The sequence below is a fragment of the Candoia aspera genome, chromosome 1 (genome assembly GCF_035149785.1).
Source record: "Candoia aspera isolate rCanAsp1 chromosome 1, rCanAsp1.hap2, whole genome shotgun sequence".
Taxonomy (NCBI): Eukaryota; Metazoa; Chordata; class Lepidosauria; order Squamata; family Boidae; genus Candoia; species Candoia aspera.
This window is the reverse complement of record NC_086153.1, coordinates 124,112,818-124,140,469: the sequence shown is the minus strand read 5'-3', so window position 1 is coordinate 124,140,469 and position 27,652 is coordinate 124,112,818. Positions and strand designations below refer to the sequence as shown.

Sequence of the window (27,652 nt, the reverse complement as noted above, 5' to 3'; positions counted from 1 at the left end):
ATGCATTGCTGTCAGTTTCTTTAGCCAGTAGGTGTGGATCATGTTGTCACATTCACTGTTTCAATGTGCACTGTACATCGTAACATTTCACATGCCATGGTGCTGACGTGCATTGCTGTTGGGAGGGAGCTGCTGGGAGACCTTGTGCCAAGCTCTGTATCTATGTTCGTTTCAATGGAATGTGTTTGGGTTATGTGCTGTGCTCAAGGACTTTTCCACTGCATCATCAGAAGCCATTGGGAGCACCTGGGATTGTGAGCTTGGGAAGATTCTGTGGGGGGGAGGGATCTCATTTGCACCGAGGGTTTTTAGTTTGCATTTGGTGCGCTTTTATCATTCTCAGCTTTCTTTGTGATCCTGCATACTATTCTTTAATAAATCAGATATCTTTGAATTGCTGCTCATGAGTCTGAGAGTGTTTTAGAATAGGCAACCCTTACACATGTCTGGGCGAGGTGCTGTCCAGCTCTTCATGTTCTTGACCCACTATTAGACGTCTACTACAGTGATGGTGACTGGTTCCTGTTCCAGGAGATTTCTGTGGTCTGCTCTCAGGTTCTGCAGCCACTTTCCACTGGTGTTATGTGTCTTCTCTTTCTCTCATATGTTGTTCCAGTACTGTTCAGGTTCTGCTGTTGGTGGCTCTGCTGTTACTGTGTTGTTGCACTGCAGTTGGGAGTACACCTTGGATGGTTCTTTGGAGAACAAGGCATTTATCTTCTTGGCCTCTCCTTCTCTAGTGTATCTCCTTAGCCTGGTAGCCAGTGCTGTGAGCCTTTGTTTAGCAGTCTCTAGGGCTTCAGATGGAGTCAGGCCCTTTCAATAGCCAAGTCTTATCCTTAATATCCATACCCTTCTGTAGTTCTACCAGCTGACTAACTTCTTTCCGAGTTGCCTTGATCTTAGCTCCAACTTCATTTTCCGGGAGGCGGTACATACTGCTGTTCTTCTTGATCATGTAGCCAAGCATCTCCAGGATTACAGCAGTTGTAGTGTATACCAGTTCATTGATTTGAGTTATGGTGGTAGCAGGGATTGTCACGCAGGCTCTGTTGGTATCTCTTAGCATACTATCTGATGGTACTTCTCCACTGAGCCTTGGTAATCAGTCTCAAGAGTTGACTGTAGCTAGTTTATCCACGATCTTTTGCCTCATATCAGCTACTGTGCTGTGTAATGGAGGGGATGGTAGTGACACTCCAGCTTCAGGTGTTGGCTGCACCTCCAGCTGTTCTTCCAGGTCTTCTTGAGTCTGGGATGCAATGTATAGTTGGTCTATCTCAAGTTGTGAGAGCAGCTTCCTCTTCACTATGTTGAAGCATTGGATAACTAGCTGTTTCTCAGTCAGTGTGGATGCAGGTCTTCTGTCCATTCATAGTTCCTTCATGTTTCATATATACCCTCTCATTCAGTCTACTGTTATAGTAGCATTCCATCAATTCCAGATTCGCTTGCCTCGTCCATGCATGGTTTGTTCCAGTAACCCACTTATCGTCAGAGCGTCCTGGTTCCCCAACATCAGGCGTGGACCTTGTTAGTCCGGGCAATGTCTGAGCTGGCATGGTTCATGTCATTCTCATAACCGAGGTAGGCAGGTGAAGCATTAGGGGTCTTTGCCCAAGGACCCCTACTGGTAAGGTAGGTACCAGCCAGGATTTTAACTCCAGTCTCCTGTATCAAAGGGTGGTGCTCTAACCACTACGCTATTCAGCCCCTTCATATACATTCTCTCTTACACACACACACACCAACAGACAATAGTGGAAAATGGAAAGTGGGAGAGACTTAACCTAACAACCTGTATTAATATTTATCCACATCAGCTTAGTTTTAACATGTTTATTTAATCATGGAAAGATGGGACAGGATGGAATTTAAACTGAGATTGCCCTAACCTGCAGAGGGAGGGAGATTTAAGTCTTCTTCCACCAGCTATCGTGAAAATCCCTCCCATGTTGGAACAGGGGTGGGAAACCCTTTGCATTAATGTCTGTGTTTTGAGGCAGCCAGCCAAAATTAACAAGAAGTTCTGAATAATTCAAAGAAATTGATCCCATCTTCCCATAAAATAAATAGTCAACACTTGCCTTAGATTTGCATGTACAGGAATAAGAACCACAATCTAGCTGTCCTGTAAATTAAGAGGAAAATTTTCATACTTCCAGCTGAATTTATTATGCTGTGAAGCAAAGGAACTATAGCCATAGTTGTAGTCATACTTGGCACAGTTATTTATGTATAGCTTTCTAGTATTTAAATCATAGCTATGTATCAGTTCAACAGTAATGACAACGACTTTGCCAAGTTAGTATTATTTGGATAACCTGGCAGTAGAAGGTAGGATGGGGAATGGAAGAGGCAGGCTTATCTAAGACCATTTACCTGAGATTGTGACTGCAATGAAATTTGAACCAGGGGCCTCCTGGCTCTTCAATCACACTTTTTTTCACTGATGTACACTTATAGCATTATTGTTATGTAATATTTTTTATTATACTAATTCTTATCCTAATTCCCCGACAATTATTCTCCAATGGCCAGGTTGCCACTAAATCATTAATGGCAATGTTAACATGTTATTTTTATTTAGATCTTCACCTTCATGCTATGAATTATTTTACATTTTTCCTTCTGGATAGGATTGTCTTGGAGACAATTACATGTGGGAATATATAAGCCAAGACTTCAGTTTTATGCTTCTGAATGGAGGACATCAGAAGTAGGAAGGAGTAATGATCTGCTCTGACACTTCAATCCTGTCAGTCCAGTTAATTTAGCAAAGCATTTTCTGGATGGCAGAAAGCTCTCAGAATCCCCATAGTTTCCTCATCCTTTGTGAGGTATGTAATCTTAGAATTCTGTTTTCACACAAGCTGTCCCCAGGAGAATATTCTACTGCTAATTTTTGGATTTGATTTTCTGGAACAGGGAAGGAAAGATAGAGGAAAGGTGGTGGGGGGGTGGATAGTAGCTAGATTCTGATTTTACTGCAGCCCATTTGCAGTTCAAGTTAAGGCATATCCTGCCATCTAGTGATGAAAACAAAATTCTACAGCAAAATGCAGATCTGCCTAAAACACATACTGAGATGAAATGTTGGGAAATGGGAAGAAGCTGCAAATGATTCTAGCCATTCTCTGCACTTTCACTTTGTATGACAGAAATAAATTAGATAAATGCAGAAGAAAGGATATGGGTCAAAAAGAATGTCAAATTCCTGTATGCTGAAATGAAGCTTAATAATAAAAGAACAGCAATGGGTGCAGTTTCTACCCTGAGAGCAACATATCAGATTATTTGCAGATAGGATACATTGCAGGTCTGATAACCACAAACATACTATTGTGATACCATATCAGGGACTGTGCTGTTAAAAGGCTTATTCTCATCAGGAATGATTCCACATGATGCTTTCCTCAATGCCTCTGGAAGCCCTTCCTACAGCAACGCCATTTCATTGTTGCACATATTCATTCTGAATATTCTGTTGCCCAGTGGAAACAGGTGAAATTCAAGAAAGAATAACTGCACCCTCAACCAACCATTCTAGTTGCTCAGTTATCAATTGAACAACTGTTTGCTGTTTTTTGCATTAAGACTGCATTTGTTGTTTATTCGTTTAGTCGCTTCCGACTCTTCGTGACTTCATGGACCAGCCCATGCCAGAGCTTCCTGTCAGTCGTCAACATCCCCAGCTCCCCCAGGGACGAGTCCGTCACCTCTAGGATATCATCCATCCATCTTGCCCATGGTCGGCCCCTCTTCCTTTTGCCCTCCACTCTCCCTAGCATCAGCATCTTCTCCAGGGTGTCCTGTCTTCTCATTATGTGGCCAAAGTATTTCACTTTTGCCTTTAATATCATTCCCTCAAGTGAGCAGTCTGGCTTTGTTTCCTGGAGGATGGACTGGTTTGATCTTCTTGCAGTCCAAGGCACTCTCAGAATTTTCCTCCAACACCACAGTTCCAAAGCATCTTTCTTCCTTCTCTCAGCCTTCCTTATGGTCCAGCTCTCACAGCCATAAGTTACTACAGGGAACAGCATTGCTTTAACTATGTGGACCTTTGTTGTCAGTGTGATGTCTCTGCTCTTAACTATTTTATCGAGATTTGTCATTGCTCTTCTCCCAACGATTAAGCGTCTTCTGATTTCCTGACTGCAGTCAGCATCTGCAGTAATCTTTGCACCTAGGAATACAAAGTCTTTCACTGCTTCTACATTTTCTCCCTCTATTTGCCAGTTATCAATCAAGCTGGTTGCCATAATCATGGTTTTTTTGAGGTTTAGCTGCAAGCCAGCTTTTGCACTTTCTTCTTTCACCTGCATCATAAGGCTCCTCAGTTCCTCTTCGCTTTCAGCCATCAAAGTGGTATCATCTGCATATCTGAGATTGTTAATGTTTCTTCCAGCGATTTTAGGAATATTAGTGAGCTCATATCTAGCTGATCTGTAGGTCTTCCCTAATCTCTTTAGTTTGATCCTAAATTGTGCAATAAGAAGTTCATGATCTGAACTACAGTCAGCTCCAGGTCTTGTTTTTACCAACTGTATAGATCTCCGCCACCTTTGGCTGCAAAGAATGTAGTCAATTGGATTTCGGTGTTGTCCATCTGGTGAAGTCCTTGTATAAAGCCATCTCTTAGGTTGTTGGAAGAGAGTGTTTGTTATGCAGAGTGAGTTGTCTTGGCAAAATACTACCAGCCTATGTCCTGCTTTGTTTTGTTCTCCCAGGCCAAGCTTACCTGTAATTCCAGGTGTCATTTGACTGCCCACCTTAGCATTCCAGTCTCCTGTGATGAAAATAACATCTCTTTTAGGCATGTTGTCCAGTAGGTGTTGCAGATCCTCATAGAACTGCTCTACTTCAACTTCTTCAGCATCTGTGGTTGGGGTGTATATTTGGATCACTGTGATATTAGATAGCTTGCCCTGAATTTGAATTGAGATCATTCTATTGTTTTTTGGATTGTATCCAAGCACTGCTTTAGCCACTTTACTATTAATTATGAAGGCTACTCCATTTCTTCTGTGGTCCTCTTGTCCACAGTAGTAGATCTGATGGTCCTTTGATGTGAAGTGGCCCATTCCAGTCCACTTCAGTTCACTGACACCCAAAATGTCTATCTTTAATCTTGACATCTCACCAATAACCACATCCAATTTGCCCTGGCTCATAGGCCTTACATTCCAGGTTCCAATGGTGTGTTGATCCTTAGAACATCAGATTCGCCGTTCACCACCAGCACCATCGGCCGCTAGCCGTCCTTTCGGCTTTGAGCTAGCTGCGTCATCACGTCTGGGGCTAGTTGAACTCATCCTCTGTTCCTCCCCAGTAGCATTTTGACCATCTTCCGACCTGGGGGTCTCATCTTCCGATGGTATACCAACATATCTCTGGTTGTACTGATCCATTTAGTTTTCACGGCAAGAATACTGGGGTGGGTTGCCATTACCTTCCCCAGGGATCGCATTTAGTTTGACCTCTCTGTCATGACCTTCCCGTCTTGGGTGGCCCTTCACGGTTTAGCTCATGGCATCATTGAGGTGCTCAAGCTCCAGCACCACGACAAGGTAACGGTCCTTTGCTGAAGTAAGACTGCATACATTTCTGTAAATTTCCCAGTTCTAGAAAGACTTGTTGATGTGACAGCTAGCTCACTGACACATGGAGCCTCAAAAACTTACTGTTCCCTACTCCAGGCTGCAAGTTTAAATACTAATTGGAAACTCTGTCTTTCCTGGAAGCAACATTGGCTTGCCTGTACCCTCTCCTACTGAAGAGTCTTAGATAAGCTAGCAAGGCATTGACTTGTTATTTTCTCTTCTACAAAGAGAAACAGGAAGGAGAACTCAAGAACTAGCTGAGAGTTCAGGCAATCAATTTGCCCATGTCTCAAAACCTTAAGATTCTTGCTGGTGGGGTTGGGACTTCTGCTTAGGACCAGAGTCAAGAGGGTGAGAAGAGCAGCCTGTTCCTTTTCTGCTTCTTCTTCAACATGTTAGAAAAATAACTAGTAACTTCTCATTCTCTTTGCCCAGAGGAACTGGTCAAAAGAAAAGACAGTGGAAAAAATAGAGATGAGGAACAGGAAGTCACCACACTTCGGAGGTGGAGGTGGGGGTGAGAGACTACCAGAACCTGAAACCAATTGCTGGGTAGTACTAATCTTGGCAGATTATAATTTGTGGGTTTAGAAAAAGATAATTGGAATGAGTCATTTTTTACTCCATTTTCACAATACTTAATTTCAAAGTTCTACCATTGTTTCTAGCAAGTGCTCTATTAAGAGCTACAAAGAAATATAGCATAAACAAATGAAATGAAGGATTTCACACAATATCAAACATATCAAATATGAAACATCTCTTTTAAATAATGCATTCTTACATGATCATTGTTTCTAAAATAAATCATACTGTGAATAAACATATACAGTATGTTATATTTCTTTAAAAATAATCTCTTTGCAATGCAATATAAGAATGATTTATTATCATTATTATTAAAAAACAAAATTTAACCATTAAACAAATTTAAGACTTCTCTAATATTTGCCAAGGATATTGTGTCAATATTAGGAGAAAAAAAAATTCCCAGGAACATGAACTTCATAGCTGTCCTCTACTAATAGGAAGCATTATTCATGAGAACTGATATCTTAAACTGTGAATTCCATATGCAGTAGCTGCAGTGCGATCATGGTAACACAGTTGCTGCTATCATGCAGTTTGTAGTAGCTGTACATCAGTGCAGTATATCCGTATATGTATACATCTAAATGGAACTCTGTATGCATGAATGTATGTATGCATGTATGTAGATATATATTCTCACACTCTGAGACTTCTTCATGAATGCCGTTATAAATGGGTGTGTGGTGGTGGGGGGTTGTGTCTTCAAGTCAGTTTTTGACTCCTGGTGACTACCTGAACAAGTCCCTGCAGTTTTCTTGGTGAGATTTTGGAAGTGGTTTGCCCTTTCCTGCTTCCAAGGGCTGAGACAGAGAGACTGGTCCAAGGTCACCGGGCTGGCTTTGTGCCTAAGGCCAGACTAGAACTTACAGTCTCCTGGTTTCTAGCCTGGTGCCTTAACCACTACACCAAACTGGATCTCTTACTATAAATGTTACCTGGTTCATAAAAGAAGGTTAAGAAAAAGAACAAAGAAGTTTTGTTTAGCTCAGCTACTGCAGTAGGCCTGCCTATTTCTGGGTTATGAAATCTGTGCATGCTACTTGTGGCACTGAACAGTAGAGCCTGTCACGCTGACGCTAATTCTGCTAGAATAGTTGCTTCTATTTCTAAAATAATGCCATATGTTGTGATGCTGCACTCTGAAGGTGTTGGGGCACATAGTTATGAGCAATAACAAATTTTAGGTTTAAACTGCTGGATATTAAGTGATTTGCCAAAGGCACTGAGGAAAATTAGCAGAGCTATCTTGTGTTTTAAATAGCATCTCATGATTTCCATGCAGGAGGTTTTAAGATAGGTTTTCCCCCCCTATTAAAATCAAAGGATGATTCTGTTTTAGAATGAACAGCAGGGAGGAAAATGCCCAGGGACTTCCATGTCCTTTGTAGCAGACTTTTCTGAAACAATGAAAGTAAGACACAGCTGCTATTGCATCCAGATTACATAAGGCATTTTGGTCCCACCGTTATGTAACATCTGTACTGTTCTCATGAAAGTTTCCTTGTCATTCCACTGGTCAGAAGGCTTAAGCAGGAAAACAATTGATCTCAGCATGAAGCGCCAAGTTCTGTCGCAGAATGACAGCACTTAATGCACTGGCGGTAGTTTTCTGGTGTGGTTTGCACTGATTTAAATTATTTCTGAATATAATGTCTCTAGTTTAAATAACTGATTTTGTACCGCAGCTGCTTTTTTTTTATGTATCACAATTCTGGAATATTTCTATATATTTTAAAAATAATTTAAAACAAGTTTAAAACCTCTATCCAAACACATGTTGAGGCATTTAAAATAATATAAAACAAAGCAAAAACAGGCCTTGTAAACTGATGTTCTACTAATGCCCTCTTCAGGTGTTTTTGTCAAACAACTGCATGAGATAGTATGTAACCTTTTGAGAAATGTCTACGCACAAGCTTTCATAAACCTTTATTCTGTCTTTAGAATTTGGAATGATGGGAGATCATACAATTAAAAGTCAGCGACCTCGATCTGTTCATGAAAAAAGGGTCCCTCAGGAACAAGCTGATGCTGCTAAATTTATGGCACAAACTGGTAATACATTAATTACCTTTTATCTCCTTACTGTGTTTAATTTTAGCAATGCCACTGCATGTCTCCATAATCTTTTGCTGCATATTTGTCAGTTTTCTAAGCTGATACTTTAAAAAAGCCATTTATTCTTTTTTTTTAACCACCAGTTAAAATCCATAAATAAAAGAACTTAGACAAGTGTCCAATATATGCTATCAATATGAAGTTCTTAAAACATAAAGTATTTATTTTAATATGAATTTTGTATTAAATTTAAAAGCCATAGTCAATCACACATTCAGAAAAAAAGTATATCTACTGTATATAATATAGTTTGTGTGTGTGTGTTTAAAAAAGAAAATCTGAATATGTAGAGTGAATGGCAGAGGTTTCACAGCTTCAGGTTCAGATTACTGGGTGATAACTTACCTTAAATAGCACAAGTAAGTGTCTAAATTATCTATTTAGACTTTGTATTATGGCACAATGTCAGTGTAATCCTACCCATGTCTACTTAGAAGTAAACCCCATTGTTACCAATGGGACATACATAAAAATGTGTAAAGGAACTTAGCCCTACACCAAAAAGATTAACAATTCAACAAAAATGAATACTGCATTTCTTAAGCACAGTGGCTATACATTTATATTAGAAAATGAGCTATGATTAAAAATGATAAGCTGTGCTCAGTGACAGAACACAATCTTCATAAGCAGATTCATAAGACTGTATCAAATTCAGTCCTCAGCATTTCCAAATAGTGCTGGAAAAATTCCACTCTGAAATCCTGAAAAGCCACTGCCAATCAGTCATTAAATTACATGGACGGTGATGAAGCCTAGTACAAGGCAGTTCTCATTTCATCTAGCCATTTGATTTTCTTAGATGTAGATATGCTTACTGCAAACACATATCATCAATTCACTCAAAGCGTTAATACAAATATCTAGTGCAAAATTAAGACCACAATCTGGCAAATATAAGGCTTCCTCTACACACAGTTACTTCTCCAGTATGGTCCAATTCTGTGCAGCAAGGTCATGCGTACGAACGAAGCAACTGCAAACACAGGACTGGTAAGGTGGACTATCTCCGTGTTGATGTTCTGATTTTTTTTTTGGGGGGGGGGAGAACCATGTGATCAGCCCTCTACACATATTTGTGTAATATTCCCACATGTGTCCTGCAGTAAATTTCAATGTGAAATGTGTCCTGTGCTGTAGAGTCTCTGTGTGTAGACAGTCATGATTCTATAAAACAAACTTCTGATATAAATGACTTTTGATACTCTCACTCTCATAAGGCATACAACAGGGCTCTCTGAACCATACCTTAAGACCCAAAAGACTGGTTATCTGAGTTGGAAGATACCACTATGATCCAATCCAATTAAGTCTTCTTAACTCCCATTGCTTTTATTGCAGTTAAAAACCTTATACAGCTGTCTTAAAGGTGTTTAGGTTTGATCCAACTGAGGCTCCATTCATTGTTGAAAATTTGCTACCTTGATTTTTAAAAGATCTTTAGCCACATCTCTCTTTTGCAATCACAATGGGACTTGGCCTTTCTGAACATTCAAGCAGCCATATAATACCAGCTTCTTATGAGCCATGTGTTCTTAGTCTGATTCATATTTTCACCAAATTAGCATGAAATGGTGCCATAGTCTGCTATAGCAGCCCGTAGATCAAATAGTGCTCAAGCATGTACTTGAACACACTTGCTGTGGTCCTTAGACAACAACAGTATAAATGCACTCGCCCTTCTGAGTAAAATGTTTCTATGATTCAAAGAAAGTGAATATTTAAATCCCCCCGAAAGCATTTTCCAAAATCCTGACTTGATAGTCAAGTATCTTACACCAGCCTTTTCAAACAAAACTGCTTGTCTAATACAGAACAAACCACTTGTAGCTCACATACTGTAGGTTAATCCATTTTGCAAAATATTATGCTCTGTTTTTCAACACAGTTACTAATATCTAGTTCATCTCTTCATTTTTCCATTCTGATTTTCTTTTAGTACTGATCATTGCATATGTGGTTCACTGTGAAGCTTTTCTTTTCTTGTGGTAAAATTAATGTTGTATTGCCTTCAGTAACATTATTAGAATCCTCTAACATGCATCTACTTTTATCTGTACTTGCTCGGAAATTAATAAGATTGATAAGCAGAATTAGAAATGGCGTTCATTTGTTTCTGTAACTTGAAGTTCTTCCTTGCTTATTTTCCTTTATGTATTTTTTTAAAAGAAGCCTAGATGATAAACCCTGGTTCTGTGTCATATCATGCAGTTATTTATGAGCAGCACTTAAAATTGTTCAGAATAATGGATTTGCTCTGATACCTATAAACTCATTTCCCCTTTTTAAAGAAAAAATAATTAAAAATGGGGGAAAAACAAATTTTGGTGTAAGAGAAAGTGCATATATGGATTTGTGCAAATATTTTAAGAAAAAAATATTTTTATGCTGCATTCATGTGCCTACTTATGATAACTACACTACTGACATTGAAATACCTCCATCCAGAATACATTTTGTGCTTTTCTCTAGTGGATGCAGTTTTTCTACTTGCAGACAGCTGCTTTCACTTCAGTGGAGAATGGAAGACCAGTTTTTCACATATGTGTCCTCCCTTTTCCACTAAGGAGAACTGAGAAGCCTTTGTAGATGAAGAAGCTCTAGGGTTTTTATTATGAAACAAATGTGCACATTTAAGAACACGAAAATACCCTTTTCCTGCAGTGATGTGTGGACTGATTTTGCTTCAGTAACCATGTTACTGCATCTCTATCATGTTTCTTACTTTAGTTTCAGTGTAGAGAGGAGTGTGTGGGTGGGGAATGTATTAAATGAAGGTGCTAAATGCATGTTGGAAGAAGCAGATGATCACTATGTTTAAAAAAATGTCTTAAAAAAAAAGTCCACAGCTGTACATTGGCACCAACAGCACATGTCTGCAGCATGACTGTATATATTCTCCAACCATGAGTTATGCTTTCCTCCATATTTTACCCTCTTTAGGTATTAGGAATTTAAAATTATCATCCAGGTAAGTGTTATATAGATTTGTGAGCCATTTTAATCAATAAATTTTACTTTGGCTATCTTAAAATGTACTTTTACATTTATTTATAGCTCGGATTGCTCTTAGTGTTTAGGATGGTAGCAAGGCCTTAGGAATAAGCCCCAGACAAAATAAAGCCATGCTGAATATAAGCAAAAATTTAAAATTCTGCTGTTTTAATGCAAACCATTTTATGGCAACCTGATTCTACAGTGCCCTCCAAAATGTCCAGTATCTATTAGGTCCCTCAGGGAAAAGATATAATTAATTCAGTGGGTTATGTGCTACATGTAGTTCTTTGTACAAAAGTTTTAATACATTCAGTAAATTTGTGGGACTTGGTCAGGCACAATTGACAGCAGCATATGCTTCTAGAATTCTGATGTATATTGTAAAAATAATATGTATTTGTACAACAGATGCCATCTCTGCATGTCTTAGTTATATAGACTTGGTGCAGTCAAGATAGTGCTTCTAATATAACTTTTAATTAGACACAAAGAAGAGGACAATCTCTTAGGTCTTCAATCCCATTAACAAAGCTAAATCCCGGTCCAATCCCATGAATGAAAGCTAAATCCCAGTTGACAGTGAGGCCCAATTAATTCAGTGGAATACAAGAAGCTCAGTACTGGGCTGTATGGAATGTAGGTAGCAGCCTACTGAGATGTGAACAGTGCAGTCAGGTATTTGTTTCACTCTGACTTGCCACAGAGGAAAGCCTATTCCACAATCTAATAAATCCTAGAATTGTTCAATAACAAACCAACTGGTTGGCTCCTGATTTAAGCTAAAAATGTAGCTGGTGCAAATGGACTTCCCATGCTACTCTCTCCTAACAGCTTTTACCCAGTACACAAAACCATACATAGGAACCCCACTGAATAGTTAGGCTATGGGACAAGGGACTGGGAGGGATGGGGAAAAGTCCAAAGTGGGGTGGAACCTTAATTATCCAGGTTCTCCTTTCCAAGAGGCTTCTGTGCCTCAGCTTACATCATTCAATATGATCTCACAACCTTCTTGAAGCATTTGAAGGCAGACTTAGAAGAGCTATCACAGGCAGAGGAGTAGTTCATAAGTCAGTTGTATGCATCTAAATTGGGATCCCTCCTAAAGTCACGTACTGCTTGCAGCCTAACACTCTTTGCATTTAGCACACGTTAAAAGCTTTTTGACCCCAACATGGCACTGGTGTTAGTTGCTGCACTAATGTTGAAGAAGAGAAGTCTTTAACACTTTTGTCACTTAAAAGTTCCTAATTCTTGTGTAGCAGATGAGCAGGCTTCCTGCCTTTCCTTCACTACATAAAACCATCATATTACATAGGCACATTACATAGATGTATTATCCTCCTTCCCCGCTCCCTGTTTTTGGATGCCAAAGAGCATACATATATCTCCCTCCCTTGAAGATTGTTGTCACTTACTTACATGTCTGAAGTAGGCAACGGTGAAAGGAATGAACATTGCAAAAATTTAAAATCCCATGCATATTTGAGATACCTTATCCATCTCCATGCCCTTAAACATAATGACAGTCATATCTTTGATAAGGACTGAGTTCTAGTTAGATAAATTTGGTTGTGTTCCAATCAATCTATTTGTCAACACCTGTCACAACCAATACAGTAAGTGAAAATCCTTGAGTTATCTTATATACCTTCTCCCTACTGAAAACCAAATTGCCAAAGCCTCATTCCCTAAATGTGAAACGTTAAAGAATTATAACATATTAGCACTGGGAGTTCTGTGCAGATACATATGTTGGACATAGAGATGTCTTACTGGAATGTCTGTTAATATATTTCAGAGCACCCAGTGTCATGGATAGTGTAAAGTTTGGTTCCCATCTCAATGCATTGACTACAGAAACCTATTTTACATCTCCCAGTTGGTAAGAATGGCAAACATTCATTCCTATTCGTGAGGAGGAAAGAAAAGGGAAAAGGAAAAGGAACACTATTTGTAAAGGATTAATCTTGATTCCTGCCTGGGCAAACCCTACCAACTCTTCTGTAGTCTCAACATTATTTCCTGGTCACACTAAGGTGTGACAGAATGTTTGGAAAGTTAAGAACTGGCATAAACATAATGGGTAGATGTCATATACCAAAGCAAAGCAAAAAAACCAACCAACAGACATGAGTGATTCACATCACGACTAACACCACTGTATTCATCTTAATGAAAGGAATGGGGCTGCTAGATCTTAGGCTGAAACTGACGTCAGCATAATGTGGATGAAATGAATGTCTTCTTCCACGAAAGCATAAAAGAAAGATATTCTTTACTTTTTTTGCTTCTATGGAAAGACAGCCTTTGGTAAGAGAGGTGACCATCTGTATCATTGTAATTATCCAGGAGTGCAAGACCCCCTCAAATATCACTGCTGAATTTATTTTTAAGGTGACAAAGGAAGACATTGTTCAGTATGTGGAATGTTATCATACTGACTATGTTTAATTTAAATTAGATTTATATTTAATCATATGAAGCTTTGTTCTGGATATATCTATTTCTTTGTCATGGCCCACTCACATTTTGGAATGTGGCTCATTACGCACCATTCAAATACTGAGCTCAGCCCTTGGTCTAAAAATTGTTACATGGTCCTGTCTTAGTGCATAGGAGAAGAGTGGTTTGTACTTATTTAAAAGAGGGTAGGATTCAGAAGCATAGCAGAGGAAAGGACAGCAAGAGAAAAACAGTATAATACAGCATTTCTCAACTATGGCAACTTTAAGATAGGTGGACTTCAGGTCCCAGAATTCCCCAGCCAGCACAACTGGCTGGTATAGTAGATGTGTTCCCTCATTGCCAGGATTACTGGCTCACGCTGGTGAGGGCAGAAGATGTATTCAAGAATTACTTCATGGATGTTTTCAGTATGAGAGATTTTTCTGTCCCAAAAGCCTTCCCACTGACAATTCTGGCACCTCCAGAGTAAGCATAGCTAAAGGTCTAGGACAGACTCTTTCAGACATATAGAGTAGCCTTATACTCAGTGAACTCAAAGCTAGGACCTCCCTACACCTGCAGAATAAACTGTTTCAATTGTCTGCTCACCTGTCCTAACAGCCAGGAAACACGCTGAGACAAGGAACTGGTCTCTAATGTTTATTGCTAGTACTTAACAGGAATCCTAACAAACTGAAGAAGCGTGGGAAAACCCAGACATATAAACCCCAAAGGTTAAGGCGGTCCCGATCTGTGTCTCTTTGAATGGCTGACCAATTCCTCAGTGCTACGCATGCGCTTGACAGTCTGGATGGGAGCCCCCTGCTCGCCATCCTTACTCATGACATCACCTGGGCACATCAGGGGCTTCAAAAGTGATGGAATTCTACTCTGGATGGTGCTCCTTTTGGAGAAACCGCAGTATTATGGATGTGTAGGACTTCAGAATCTGTTCAAAGAAGGTGCTTTGGAGCATGTGGGAGCACAAATATAGCATCTGCCTACTATACTTTAAAGTAGCCACATCTTTCCCTGGGGTCTCACAGCTACCATATGATCCCAAGAAATGATGTAACTGCTGCGGTAGGCACTACATTTCCGTCTTCCAGCCTTATGCACAAAAGGACCTTTTCAGAATTGAATCTGAAGCACTGCACACTCTTAGCCAATACGCCATCTTAGCCTTTTCTTGCTATTATCATTCAAAATAAGCATTATCATTCAGCATTAAAATAATTGGAGTAGGGACTTTTTAATGGAAAAAAGTAACTGTCTGAAAGTAAAACACATATAACGTACTTTAACTTTAAAAAGTCTTTTTCTGCTAACACTCCACCTTCACACTGGTGTATCAGTTATAATTCAGATAGTCATTCTTTTGTATCTAATAAGTGTATGCTTGTACATGGCTAACACACATTTCATAAGCCAACATTTCTCAAGTTTTTAATGAAAAAAAAAAAGATTTTTCTTATTTCTCACTCTCCCATAGGGGAAAAAAAGCTTTGCAGACTTTTCTTGGAATATTCTCCAAGATGTGCCTCACCCTGTCAGAATGCTGCTAAGTCTTTAGCAATTGGATGATACAAAATGGTGGCCAGTCACCATTTTCCTAAAATCATTCATAATGGGGGGGGGGGGATTATGCTTCCTCATCCCAAGAAACTAACACAAATTTTGTTGCTACTGCTCACAATGGGCAATAAAAGTTATGCTTCCCCATCCCAAGAAACTTTTGGAGAAATGACCTCACTTCATTTCTTTGATGACAAAGAGGTGAAGAACTCTAAGATTCTGCTTTCATTTAATTCCGTTATAATTTAGCAAACACTAAAAGAGTTATAAAAATAAATTAAAGTACAAGATTAGGTTTACTTGTTTCTTAATGCCACTTGTTATCTGATTTTTCTTTTACTTTGGAAATATACTTTCTAATTCACTGCATATTTTTTCCAAAAATGCTTAAGTTCAATGAGCTTTTATTTTAAAATATGTTATCCTTTTTTTAAAAAATTGTTTCTTAGCTATTCCTTGCATGCTTTTTTTTTTTAAGTACAGCTCTGGCTCAATACTCATGATTGTATTCATGTTTGTTTATTGTCTTGAATACAGGTGAATCTGGTGCTGAAGAGTGGGCCCACTGGAGTACATGTTCAGTTACTTGTGGTCAAGGGTCGCAGGTGCGAACCAGAACTTGTGTATCACCTTACGGGACGTACTGCAGCGGCCCTTTAAGAGAATCAAGGGTTTGCAATAACACTGCCCTCTGTCCAGGTAGTGTTAGCAGCCAATAAATGAATTTGTGGATATTTTTGTACTGTTGAATGCTAAGCACTTGAAACCCTACTCTTTATATGTGGCTAGTGACAGGAACTTTAATTAGATATTTAAATTATTGGTCATTGGTTCAAATTACTTTCTTTTGGAAATATCAGTGGATTATTTGAGGATATTTTGCATTCCAACATTTTAAAGCATTCTTATAGTACTTACTTTGGACAATGGCTTGACTATTATGAAAATAATTAAACATGTTTTACTCTCTAATTGGTTTACATGATTACAAAGTTCATCTGAAGCTGAAACGATTTAAATTAACAGAGGCCATTTGGTTGTTCTTTATTGTGGTAACTCAAAATAGTCATAATTTCAGAGTAGTTAAAGATGAATGAAGACAGCCTCTTTAGTAATGAGATGATGCTTGTGCAACTGAAGCCCTCTTCTGGCCTTCGATAAATCTAAAAAGGGACTAGCCTTCTGGCTCTGTCCTCTCACACTACCTTCCTTATGCAGAGCATTTCTGGAAGTTCTCCATTCAAGAGAGAATCTCCCCTAACTCCCCTAAATTGTGAGGAGTTAAAAGTTCCCCGTGAGAGACAACTGTGCTTTTCATTTGAAAGGGATTCTGGTGACAGGGCTAGGGTGCTTGTCCCCACTCTCCTTAACCACAAGCAAATTGTTACTGGGCTTCTGAGACCTGTCCCCTCACCCCATGAATAAGTTAGTGTTTAGTTAAGAGAAAGAAAGGTGAATACACAATGTCTAAAGCAACTGTAGGTAATCTAGGTGATATAAGAAAGAGGGATACCGAATTTCCATAGCACTGTTCACTCTAAATTATTTATTTTATATTCATAATTTTATTTAAAAAATTTAAAAAGAAAAATACAAACCAATACAAACTAATATAAAGTAAGAAAAAGTAAGAAACGGAAAAGAATAAGAAAGAAATCAAAGAGAAAGCTAAAAGTGCAAGGAAGAAAAAAAGGTAAAAGAAAAATAGAAAAGAAAGAAAAAAGGTACAGAGAAGTAGCTTCCAATCTTCTTTACAGCAGTTATAAGTACAATAATAAATTTACTTCTTACACTATGGTTACAACATAATTCTCTTCTTTCTATAATCTATCCTGTCTAATCATCAAAATCATAAAGCATAAGTTCATTTTTGTTTCTGTTTCCCGCAAAAAATCCATAAGGAGTTTCCAGTCAGCAATAAATGGACATATGTCTTTTCTCTGATCAAAGAAGTCAATTTACCCATCTCAGCAAGTTCCATCATCTTCACCAACCATTCCTCCATTGTGGATAGTGCCAAACATTTCCATGCATACAATAATCTTGCTGCAGTTATCATGTACAAAAACAAAGTTCCATGAGCTTCCTTCCAACTGTTTGTCTATCAGTCCCAAGAGGAAGACTTCTGCTCTCAATTGTATATTAATTTTTAAAATCTTCTGAATCAGTATTTGAATCCAGAATTTTCTAGCTTTTTTACACATCCACCAAACATAATAAAATGTCCCTTCTTGTTCACATTTCCAACCTAAATTTGAAGTGCCTTTACACATTCTAGACAATTTCTCTGTTGACATAAACCAACAATACATAATTTTGTAAAAACCCTCTTTAAGTTTATAACATAGTATAAATTTCAGTCCCAAACCATTAATTCTTTTATCTACTTCAAGTCTTCCTAATAATTGTAAATAAGACAACCATTGACAACTATATCCCTTTGGCACCAGTTCTTCTCTTGATTTTATTTTATATTCTCCTTGACAAAATTCTAATATCACACAATAAGTTAGCCATACGTGTTTGCCTATTATTTCTCATGTATAAAATGCTTCTTGTGCTGAGAGTCACAGAGGTGTTTTCAGGCACAACTGGATTTGTATCTATTCCTTATTCTCAATATGGCACATCTAACATAATAATTTTTAAAATCCACATTAACCTTGACTTTATTGTGCCAATAAAGTAAAATCCATGCCGTCCAAATCTCAGGTCATGTCCTTCTATCTCCAAATGCCTTCTATTTCTCAGCAACATCCTCTCTTTCATCCAAACAGCAAGCTGAAAAATACAATTTCAAATCAGGTAAACCCAATCCTCCTCTTTCCTTTGCATCTTGTAACACCTTTTATTTAACTCATGTTTTTCCCCTGCTCACAAATTTAGATATATCCTTCTGCCACTGCTTAAATGGTACCTCAGTTGTCAAAACAGGTACCTCAGTTGCCTAGAATGATGTTCTGAAACAAAAACATCATTCTAGGCAAAATGTTCATTTTTATCACAGAAATTCTCCCCAGCAATGACAGTTGTAGTTTCTCCCATCTTAACATATCTCTTTTAGCTTCATTCCATGTCTTAACATGGTTATTTTGAAATAACATGCAATTCATATTTGTCATAGTGATACCCGGATATTTTACTTTCTTCTCAATCTTAAAACCTGTTTCATTCATCAATTCTGTTTGATCTTCTATTTTCTTATTTGTGTTAAGATCTTTGTCTTTTGTTTATTAATCTTGAAACCTGCTAACGCATCAAATTCTTTAATTTACCCATTCATATTTCAATTCCCTTTAAAGGATCTTTCAGAACCAACACAAAGTCATATTGGTTAGGGTTCAAAACAAACTATCCCAACTTATTTGGGATATATGCTCCATCCACACATTTTGAGTTTTCTGCATTTCAATGGAATGAAACATAAACTAGTTTAAGTGTTCTGTGTTTCTTCAAAATAAAACTCAAAATATTTTGAATGTTTTGGCCACTAAAACAATGGAAAAAGCCTCCTAATCCCCTTTTACCTCAGAATCACAAGATCTACCAGCAAGCTAGTTTGCAGAAAAATTGGCAGAAAAAAAAAAATACTTTTAAGAAGTCCCATTAGAGAAGCATCACTTCACCCTTCTCCCATACTGCCTTCCCTGAATTCAAGTAAAAATGGCCTTTCTTCTTTTGCCTAGGGAGTATGCCAACAGGGAAAAAATGGTGAAGAGATATTACTGGTTTTCTCTCTCTTGAACTTTTTTTTTTCAGGAATACAGAGAGCTTCAATTCTCACACAAACCTTTACAGCCAGTTGCCTCCTCTAAGGCAGAAGGACATTCAGGCAGAATTTTTTTTAAAAAGCCAACCAGTGTCGTTTTAAAATGTTTTAAAGTAAGCTCTTTTTTTTTTGGTAATACAAGTATGCCTAAGCCTAACCTTGCAGATAATCAAGAACACAGAGTTTTTCATTTAATTCTAGTATTTAAAGATTTACCTGCAGATTTTCTTTTGGGAAGCCTGGAACTGGCTGTGTACCAAACAAAAGAAAATAGAATTTCAGTTTCTGCCAAGTTTTATTTATTCATGTCAGAAGCATCACAATTAAAATAAGGCATACTATAAAACATAGAATTTAAAATATAAGATATAAAAGTTAAAATATATAAAAGTTACACAGATCTTGCCAAGAAACTGGCAATATTAATTGTGTTCTGTCATGCTGTCATGAGGTCCTCAAATGTGCATTGATCAGGGCACAGAGGACAAGTGTACATATGTGTTGTTGTCTGCATGTCTCCACAGTCACAAAGGGCAGAGGCCACCAGATAGCCCCATTTGCTCAGAGTATCTCTGGATCTTGTTATGCCCGTGCACAGTCTGTTCAGCAATTTCCATACTTCCCAACTTTCACCAAACCCAGGTGCCAGCTCCTCTGCTGGTTCCATCCTGTGTTGGTTCTTTGCAGCTTTCCATAGGTCCACTCTTTTAAATTCATTGAAATCTTCCATCCACCTAAGGAAACTTTTCCTGGATTTTAGTCTCTGAGGAGCTGGTTGTAGGCCATAAAGAGGGTGTTGTTTGGATGTTGATGATTTAAGCCTCTCTCTATATGCTGCTGCTTCTCTACAGACAGCAGGTGGGGCAATGCCGGCTAGGTGGTAGATCTTATCTAGAGAGGTAGGTTTCAGACATCCGGTAATACTTCTGCTAGTTTCATTCAAAGCAATGTCTACTTTCCCAGCATGTGCTGATTTACACCAAAGTGGGCAGGCATATTTGCCTGCCGAGTAGCAAAGGGCGAGTGCTGTTGTTTTAAGGACCCTTGGTTTGGCACCCCAAGTAGAGCTCGTTAGTTTCCTGAGAATGTTGTTTCTTCCGCTGTATAATGGATTGTTTCTTCCGCTGTATATGCTTCTGCCAAGTATAATGGAAGGAAGGAATGGCTGCTGCTCAAGAGAGTAGCCCATCCTGTAAAGCATAAAAAAATCCCTTCTTGCCTGACTGCCAACTTTTACTTCATAATTGCAAATTACATTTACACTCTCAGTAATCAGGAATCAAAGAGAATCAAAGAGTAACCATGAGTCATGCACAAACCTTGGTGGCAAGATGACTCTTCTTTTTACACTTGAAGTGCTAAAGGGACAGAAGGGGTCCTTAAAGGGGTCAAAGCAACAAGCTCAGCCATGCCTTTGGAAAATCATTCACAAGAGCATGAATAGAGTATGCACACATGCCCCACACTAGTTTAGCAGCCCAATCAACATAGACTCCTTTGCATTTTAAAATCCTGAAGTCTCTACAAATAAAAGGGCAGAAGAGACTGCACAATGCAATGATGGATACTAAAAACTCAGCAAGTCAACCATTAGAATTACCCTTTTTGCTTTTTCAAATGCTCAGAATCAGAAACTCCAAAACAGCCAGTGTTCAAGCAACCTACCAAATCAAAGCAAGCCATCAGCATAGCAGACACTGGCAGGAAAAAGATACCACGCACTCTGTACATACTCTTTTGTCCCATTATGGAGTTTTGAGAAGTTGTTCTTCATCTCTTATTTGAAGATGAAGAGTGCCTTTGAAGATGCAGATTCACTGCACTGATAAAGGCATCCGAAAGCTCAAAATCAACAAAGAGCCAAGAACATGCATAGAGTACATGCACACTACCCATACTCTGAACCCCAGCAGGCTAATCAAACCAATGCTGTCTTAGTATTTTTTTCCAATTATGTTCCACCTGTTTTTACTTTTAAGGCCGCACACACACTCATGCATAAGACATCCAACTTCCATATAGGAATCTACTCTCTCCCCCCACCCCAGAAGCAGTCATTTACCTTTTAGTTAGGCAGGCAAGGGATTACAAGAAAAGAAATAGGAAGGTCCAGAAAGCAATGTGCTATGCATTCCTTAGGATGCCTGCTGCTTTCCTGCAAAGCTTCACCCCCAACTCACTCCACCCATCTTAAGCCAATTGCAAGAGTGGGATGATCAGTCCAGGCCCAAGAAGAACAGTTCAAAAGCTAACTCTCCAATAGACCACTGCAGGCAAGACAACTTCCAGTGACTTCACTTGAAACAGCATGGTACAGTTGAAACACTTGTATTTTGTTTTGTGCTCCAAGCAAACCAAGGCATCTTTTGGGCTCAAACTAAAATCTACTTACTCCAAGCTTGAGCTGTTTGGGGTATGAGCTGCTTTGTATATCTCTAGTGCAATCCTATCCATGTCAACACTAAAGTAAGTATGATTGAATTAAGTGAAACTTACTTGCAAGATGCATCCTGATATAGGAGTGAGTAACATAAATTTATTATTTAAAAAAATGCCTATAGCCCTGCATGCTGGCATTGTTTACTGGGGAAGAAATCTAAGGGAAACCAATTTTCATCTGCTCTTTCTGTTCGGTTCCCCTGATGCTTAGGAGAAAGGAAAAAATTGCACGTGAGAAATAGGACTGGTGTATATGTTCAAGTAAGTGAATTGCACCTAATTACCACTAACTCTGGTTGAAAAATGGAGTGTCAACCTTGGAAATATGTTCTTTGATCTAGTGCCTGTTCAAGGGCAAATTTCACCCTCTCAGTTAACCATGGTTTATGACACACCAAACTTAATCATGGATAATGTTAATTAAAGAGTTGGTAGGCATGTAATGGGGGATGCGGTGGCGCTGCGGGTTAAACCGCTGAGCTGTCGATTGGAAGGTCGGCGGTTCGAAACCGCGCGGCGGGGTGAGCTCCCGTTGCTCGTCCCAGCTCCTGCTCACCTAGCAGTTCGAAAACATGCAAATGTGAGTAGATCAATAGGTACCGCTTTGGCAGGAAGGTAACGGCGTTCCGAGTCGTCATGCTGGCCACATGACCCGGAAGTGTCCTATGGACAACGCCGGCTCCAAGGCTTAGAAACGGAGATGAGCACCGCCCCCTAGAGTCGGACTCGACTGGACTTTACGTCAAGGGAAACCTTTACCTTTACCTAGGCATGTAATAAAAATCCAGACTTGCTTTATAATGTTGACCTCCAATCCAGATTAAATTGAAATATTGATTAGAGTTACTTAGATGTAGGAACTTCATACATGCAACAGATGACAAGGGGTTGGAAAGAGAGCTTGCATGCTCTTAAATTTGTCTGCTGATCTCTAAATGGTTTCTCTCCATTTAGGAAAAACTCCATGTAGCTGAACATAAATTTGCAAACTGAAATGAAAATCAGTTAAAATGGACCAAATTATCTAAGCAAGCAATGAGCCTTCATGAGACAATTATTAGAGTGGATAATAATACACTTGGGTTTATTTCAAGTGTCATGTGCCAAATACCATTGGATCAGGCATTTGATGGACAGCAGCAGCCACCATAAATTTAGCAACCATAAAAACAACCACCACCAATTCCTAAGCATTTCCATTTTCAATTTCCCTGCTGATATTATCTGGGGATATATATCAGGATATAGATAGGGATATGGAGAGAGATGGATTATTATTATTATTATTATTATTATTATTATTATTATTATTATTATTATTATTATTTTGCCTGACTCCCTGTGGCTCTGGGATAAACAGGTATTTCACAATATCATTTAAAAGCATCACAATAATTCAGGAATTATGGGAGTGGGGAGTATCCCATATTCTTTCTTTCTCTCCATTTTTTAGTCCCTATCCACTTTTTAATCTTATCAGATACTTTTACCCCAGTCTTAATGTTTCAATTATTGCTAAAATGCTTAAGATAATCCAATCAGAAGAGGGATATGAACTTTGTATTTCCTTCCCCCATTGTGAAGCAGAAACTTTGTGCTTTCTTTGCTTGAAATTAGAGTTCCATTTTGCTAAAGAATTTCTGTGCCTTGTTGCAGTTGGATACCTCCTGTCTGATTTCAGAATTGAGTTAGACTAACTTATATAGCTGCTATAAATTAAAAAAAAACTATATTGCTGCTTTTCATTCAGGAAGATGGAATCCTTGGCAGAGCTGGTGCAATAGTTCTTAGAACTGAATACTTAAAATAAATACCAACATATTTTATAGAGACTGAAGGATTTCACATGGCTGGAGAGATAATTATGGAGTTCATTATTTCATCTACTGAGGATCTAAATCATTCCTTGAAAGCCAAATATTATAATCATGCCTTTGAAAGAAAATATAAGTAGTACATTTCAATGAGCTTCTTGTTAGAAGGACTTTCTGCTAGTCTGATCAACATTTTCAGTTTTTCTCGTCAACAAAAGTATCTTACCTTCATCTGACTAGTACACCTATGGCAAAGCAGCTTCATTGGTGTTCAAACCTCATTGTCTTTATTGAACTTAATAGATCAACAATAAATTCTGTCTCTTCCCCAGAGCCAGTTAAACCAGGTATGGGCAGAATAAATGTACTGGGTTAAAAGAAGAGAGATTTTTTGCCTGAAGACATTATTGAGACATCTGAACCCGGAAGTGAAAAACATGTCCATGGAAGGATACTATAGGGTAGTGCTTTACATTCTGTGCTCATTTTCATATGTTAAGTGACATGAACACCATTTTTTCAAGGTACATTTTAGAGAAAACGGTAATAAAATGCTAAAATCTGCAGCATTTTATGGCTGTAGGGAACTCAACTCCATTTACTGAGGGGGAAAACAAATCCAGTAACTGCTAACATTATGATGGTTTGTGCCCAACACATATACTTTCCGACTGATGCTACTATTGACCAGCTGTGGGTGTCGTGAACTTTATCTGGAAACCTAGCAATTACACTTTGTTTCAAATACACAAAGACTGTCTGGCAGGTCCAAGGCTAGGAAGCAAGATCTTGCTGTTCTACTCCAAACTGCATTAGCAAACACTTCTGTTTAAGTTTGAACAGTTAGCCTCAAGCACATTTGTCCTGCTTCGCTTGATTGGCTCCAAATAGAACTCAAAGTATTCTGTTTCATTTATATTTTATTAAAAATATAAATTAAAAGGATACATAACATAAAACAGATATCTGACAATATTGTATGCATACCTTTGTCTTTTGTTCCTGTTGTGTTCATCTTTTTAGCAGAGTATGATAGTATAGTATTATAGTATAGTATAATTTAAATTATATTTATAGTATAATATAAATATATTTAATATAGTATAGCACTATGTTAAATAGTATAGAGAGCCAGTTTGGTATAGTGGTTAAGGCACCAGGCTAGAAAGTGGGAGACCAGAAGTTCTAGTCCTGCTTTAGGCACAAAGCCAGCTGGATGACCTTGGACCAGTCTCTCTGTCTCAGCCCTAGGAAGCAGACAACAGCAAACCACTTCTGAAATCTTGCCAAGAAAACTGCAGTGACTTGTCCAGGCAGTCAACGAAAGTCAACAACTGACTTGAAGGCACATACACATGATAATAGTATGGTTTAAAGGAAGGAAACTGGGAAGAAACAGGAGGAAGAGAAGACCTTCAGAGATGTTTACCAGTTGTTTCTTGATAATAATTTGTCTAGGCAAGTAGCAAGAAATCTGGTGTATTCCAGATGTTTTAGATTTCAATTCTTACAATCTCTAGCTGGTGGAGCTAATTGCTCCAAAGATCAGAAGGTACATCAGAGCCCACCAACATTTAATGCAGATATTGAGCATAATGTAAAGGATGGAAGCCCTGCATTCTCAGACTTATAAAATGTAGAGGCACAAAGATCTGTCTGGAGAGTATAATGTGCAGATGAAGATTTACAAAATAGGACACTTCTGCCTATTGACCAAAACACCTGCATTTAAAAAACTAGTAAGTTGAAGAGAAAAATAGGATACAGCTCTTAACAGCACTTTTCTTTCCCAGGAGGAATATGTTTTGCATGAATATAAATATAAATAACCATTCACTCATGAGCTTTTCCTTGCAATTTGAAAGAATACAAGCCAGGTATAGATCTATCTCTTGCTAAGACCTGAATCATTTGTCCCATTATAATTGGACTTACCAGTGACTTCTTTTGGCTGTTAATCTCTTTCATAACAAATTCTCAGAGCCATTTGGAGCAGCATAGAAATATCAGCAATCAATTAATAAATATGCCATTTGTATATGAGAGCAAGCAAATACATGCAAATGAAATTTAATGTTGAAGTTGGAAATAAGAAAATAATTTATGTAAACTTGATAAGTAGATGAAACTTTATCATAAAGTGCAATAAAGTGAAACCTGTTTAGGACTCTGTTATAGCATGCCATTGTCATGCTTTGAATTTTTACACACACACACAAATATGAATTTCATTGTCATATGCTTTCTTGAAGCATTTCATTTTGCCCTGGGAAAAGCCAGTTTTGAAAAATGACATACATTAATAAATATTTAATCATTCCCTCCAAGTTTGCATAACCAATCAAAGATAAATTAGTGCATGTGTCTATTAAACTGAAGGAACACCTGATGGGGTGAATTTCAAGCTCATCCATCCACCTGATGATAATCAGTATGCTGTACTGTTCAACATATTGCTACTAAATATACTTTATGTCACTACAGTCACATAATATAGTAGGACTATTAAGGCTACATTTGTGTTACCAGGTGTTTGTTTTAAGAGCACTTTTATATGACTATTACTATGTATTTATTCCTATTTATCAGTAACAGTTATATGTTATTAATCTATTTCAGGCATAAGGTGAAACATTCATCCTTGAAGCTATCTAATGTTAATGTTGATACATTCATTTCTATAGGAATAGCCCATTATGTTTCTACAGTAGCTTTGGGCATGTAGATCTGCTCTCTTCATTGGAATTTAATAAAATTAATGGCAGTCATGAACAAGTTGTTGGTTCTTTAGAATTCTCATAGCTCTCTGAACTTGGTTCAGAGGCTATGATTCTGTCCATATTTACATGCCTATAAGTGCCACAGTGTGTTTAATTTGATTTATTTTAGATAACATTAAATCTGCAGTGATAAGTTGGGTTAATGATCGGTGTTTGAGATAGCTTTCTTCTATCCAGTACCGCAGTGCTCTATAAGACGCATTAACTGGCATTTGTATATGATGGAATTGCTATTCTTTCTTTCTCTCTTTGAAGTTGGCCAAGCCCTTCCATTTCCCTATGTTTGTTTTGAATTCATTTTGTTATTTGTGTTCTTTTCTTTTTAAAGCCTCTTTGCTTTATTACAGTACATGGAGTTTGGGAGGAATGGTCACCTTGGAGTTTGTGCTCATTCACATGTGGTCGAGGCCAAAGAACTAGAACAAGGTCATGTATACCTCCTCAATATGGGGGAAGATCATGTGATGGACCTGAAACACAGCATAAGCCTTGCAATATTGCCCTCTGCCCTGGTGAGCATGCATAGAATAACTGTTTATTGCTTATAAGGTTTGTTTCTTTCTCTTTTCTTAGCCTACTTCTTCTGTGGCTCCTTTTGTCGTTTTGTGCACTTTGAGCCTAAAAACTGCATGAAGGATTCATTACTGGAGTAAACCGGAAAATTAATAAGGATGGTTAGAGGTGGGCAAGCAACCTTATCTTTGTCCTGAAAACCATTTGTGCTTCTTAGACCTTAAAATCACATGCTTGGCAATCCTTGGGAAGGCACAGCGAGCGCTCAAATTGAGTCTCCAAGGACACAAATGTCAGACTTTTATCAGCTCTACCAGATCCCTTGTCCCCAATAAATACAAATCCATATTTGTGAAAGGAAGATAGCTGTGCATTAAATGTACTTCGAAAAGACTAAAGGATGCATGGTATATGAATAAAAAATGAAAACTCAGAACAAGAATGGCTTCCTAATCCAGTAATGATTCCCTGTATAAAAAGACTCTACTGCCAGAAAGGCTGTTCTTTTCAGGACTTCCACTGACTCCTTTGCTTCCCTGAATAGAGAGACTTGCTGATCAGACTAAAATGTGAATAACTAGTTTGTTGTTCAATATCTTAGGCAAACCCAGTCACTTGGGTGCATTCAACTAACCATGGTTCAGCTAACCATATATTGTGAATACAGTCAATGTATGCATGGGGAGAACTGTCAGTTGGTAGAATGGTAGGAACATTCTTAAGCAATTTATAAAATGACATATGACAGAATTCTACTCAAAGACCAAAAAAATCCCATCAAAGTCAGAAATGTCTATAGTTTTGCACGAAGTACCTTTTGGATCTTGACAATTAGATTAAGCAGTAAAATATGCATGGAAACTGACTGTTGTCTGATGATCTGGGATCCAGAGTTATGCTGTTGCAATATAGCTTCCCCTCTTTCTTGCTGCAGCCTCTTATATCCTATAAGCTAATCCTAAAAATCAGGAGAAATTCTAGAATGGCATGGGATGTAACATACAG

General features: G+C 38.2%; 1 protein-coding gene across 1 annotated transcript in view; it reads left to right on the top strand.

The window, feature by feature from the left end:
- The window catches only part of ADGRB3 (adhesion G protein-coupled receptor B3), a 503,112-nt gene that overhangs the window by 142,346 nt on the left and 333,114 nt on the right, over nt 1-27,652 (top strand). The window contains exons 3-5 of the mRNA XM_063313173.1: nt 8,139-8,249; nt 15,870-16,031; nt 26,482-26,646. Coding sequence (XP_063169243.1) covers nt 8,139-8,249; nt 15,870-16,031; nt 26,482-26,646 — 438 coding nt within the window. The remainder of the gene's footprint in view (nt 1-8,138; nt 8,250-15,869; nt 16,032-26,481; nt 26,647-27,652) is intronic.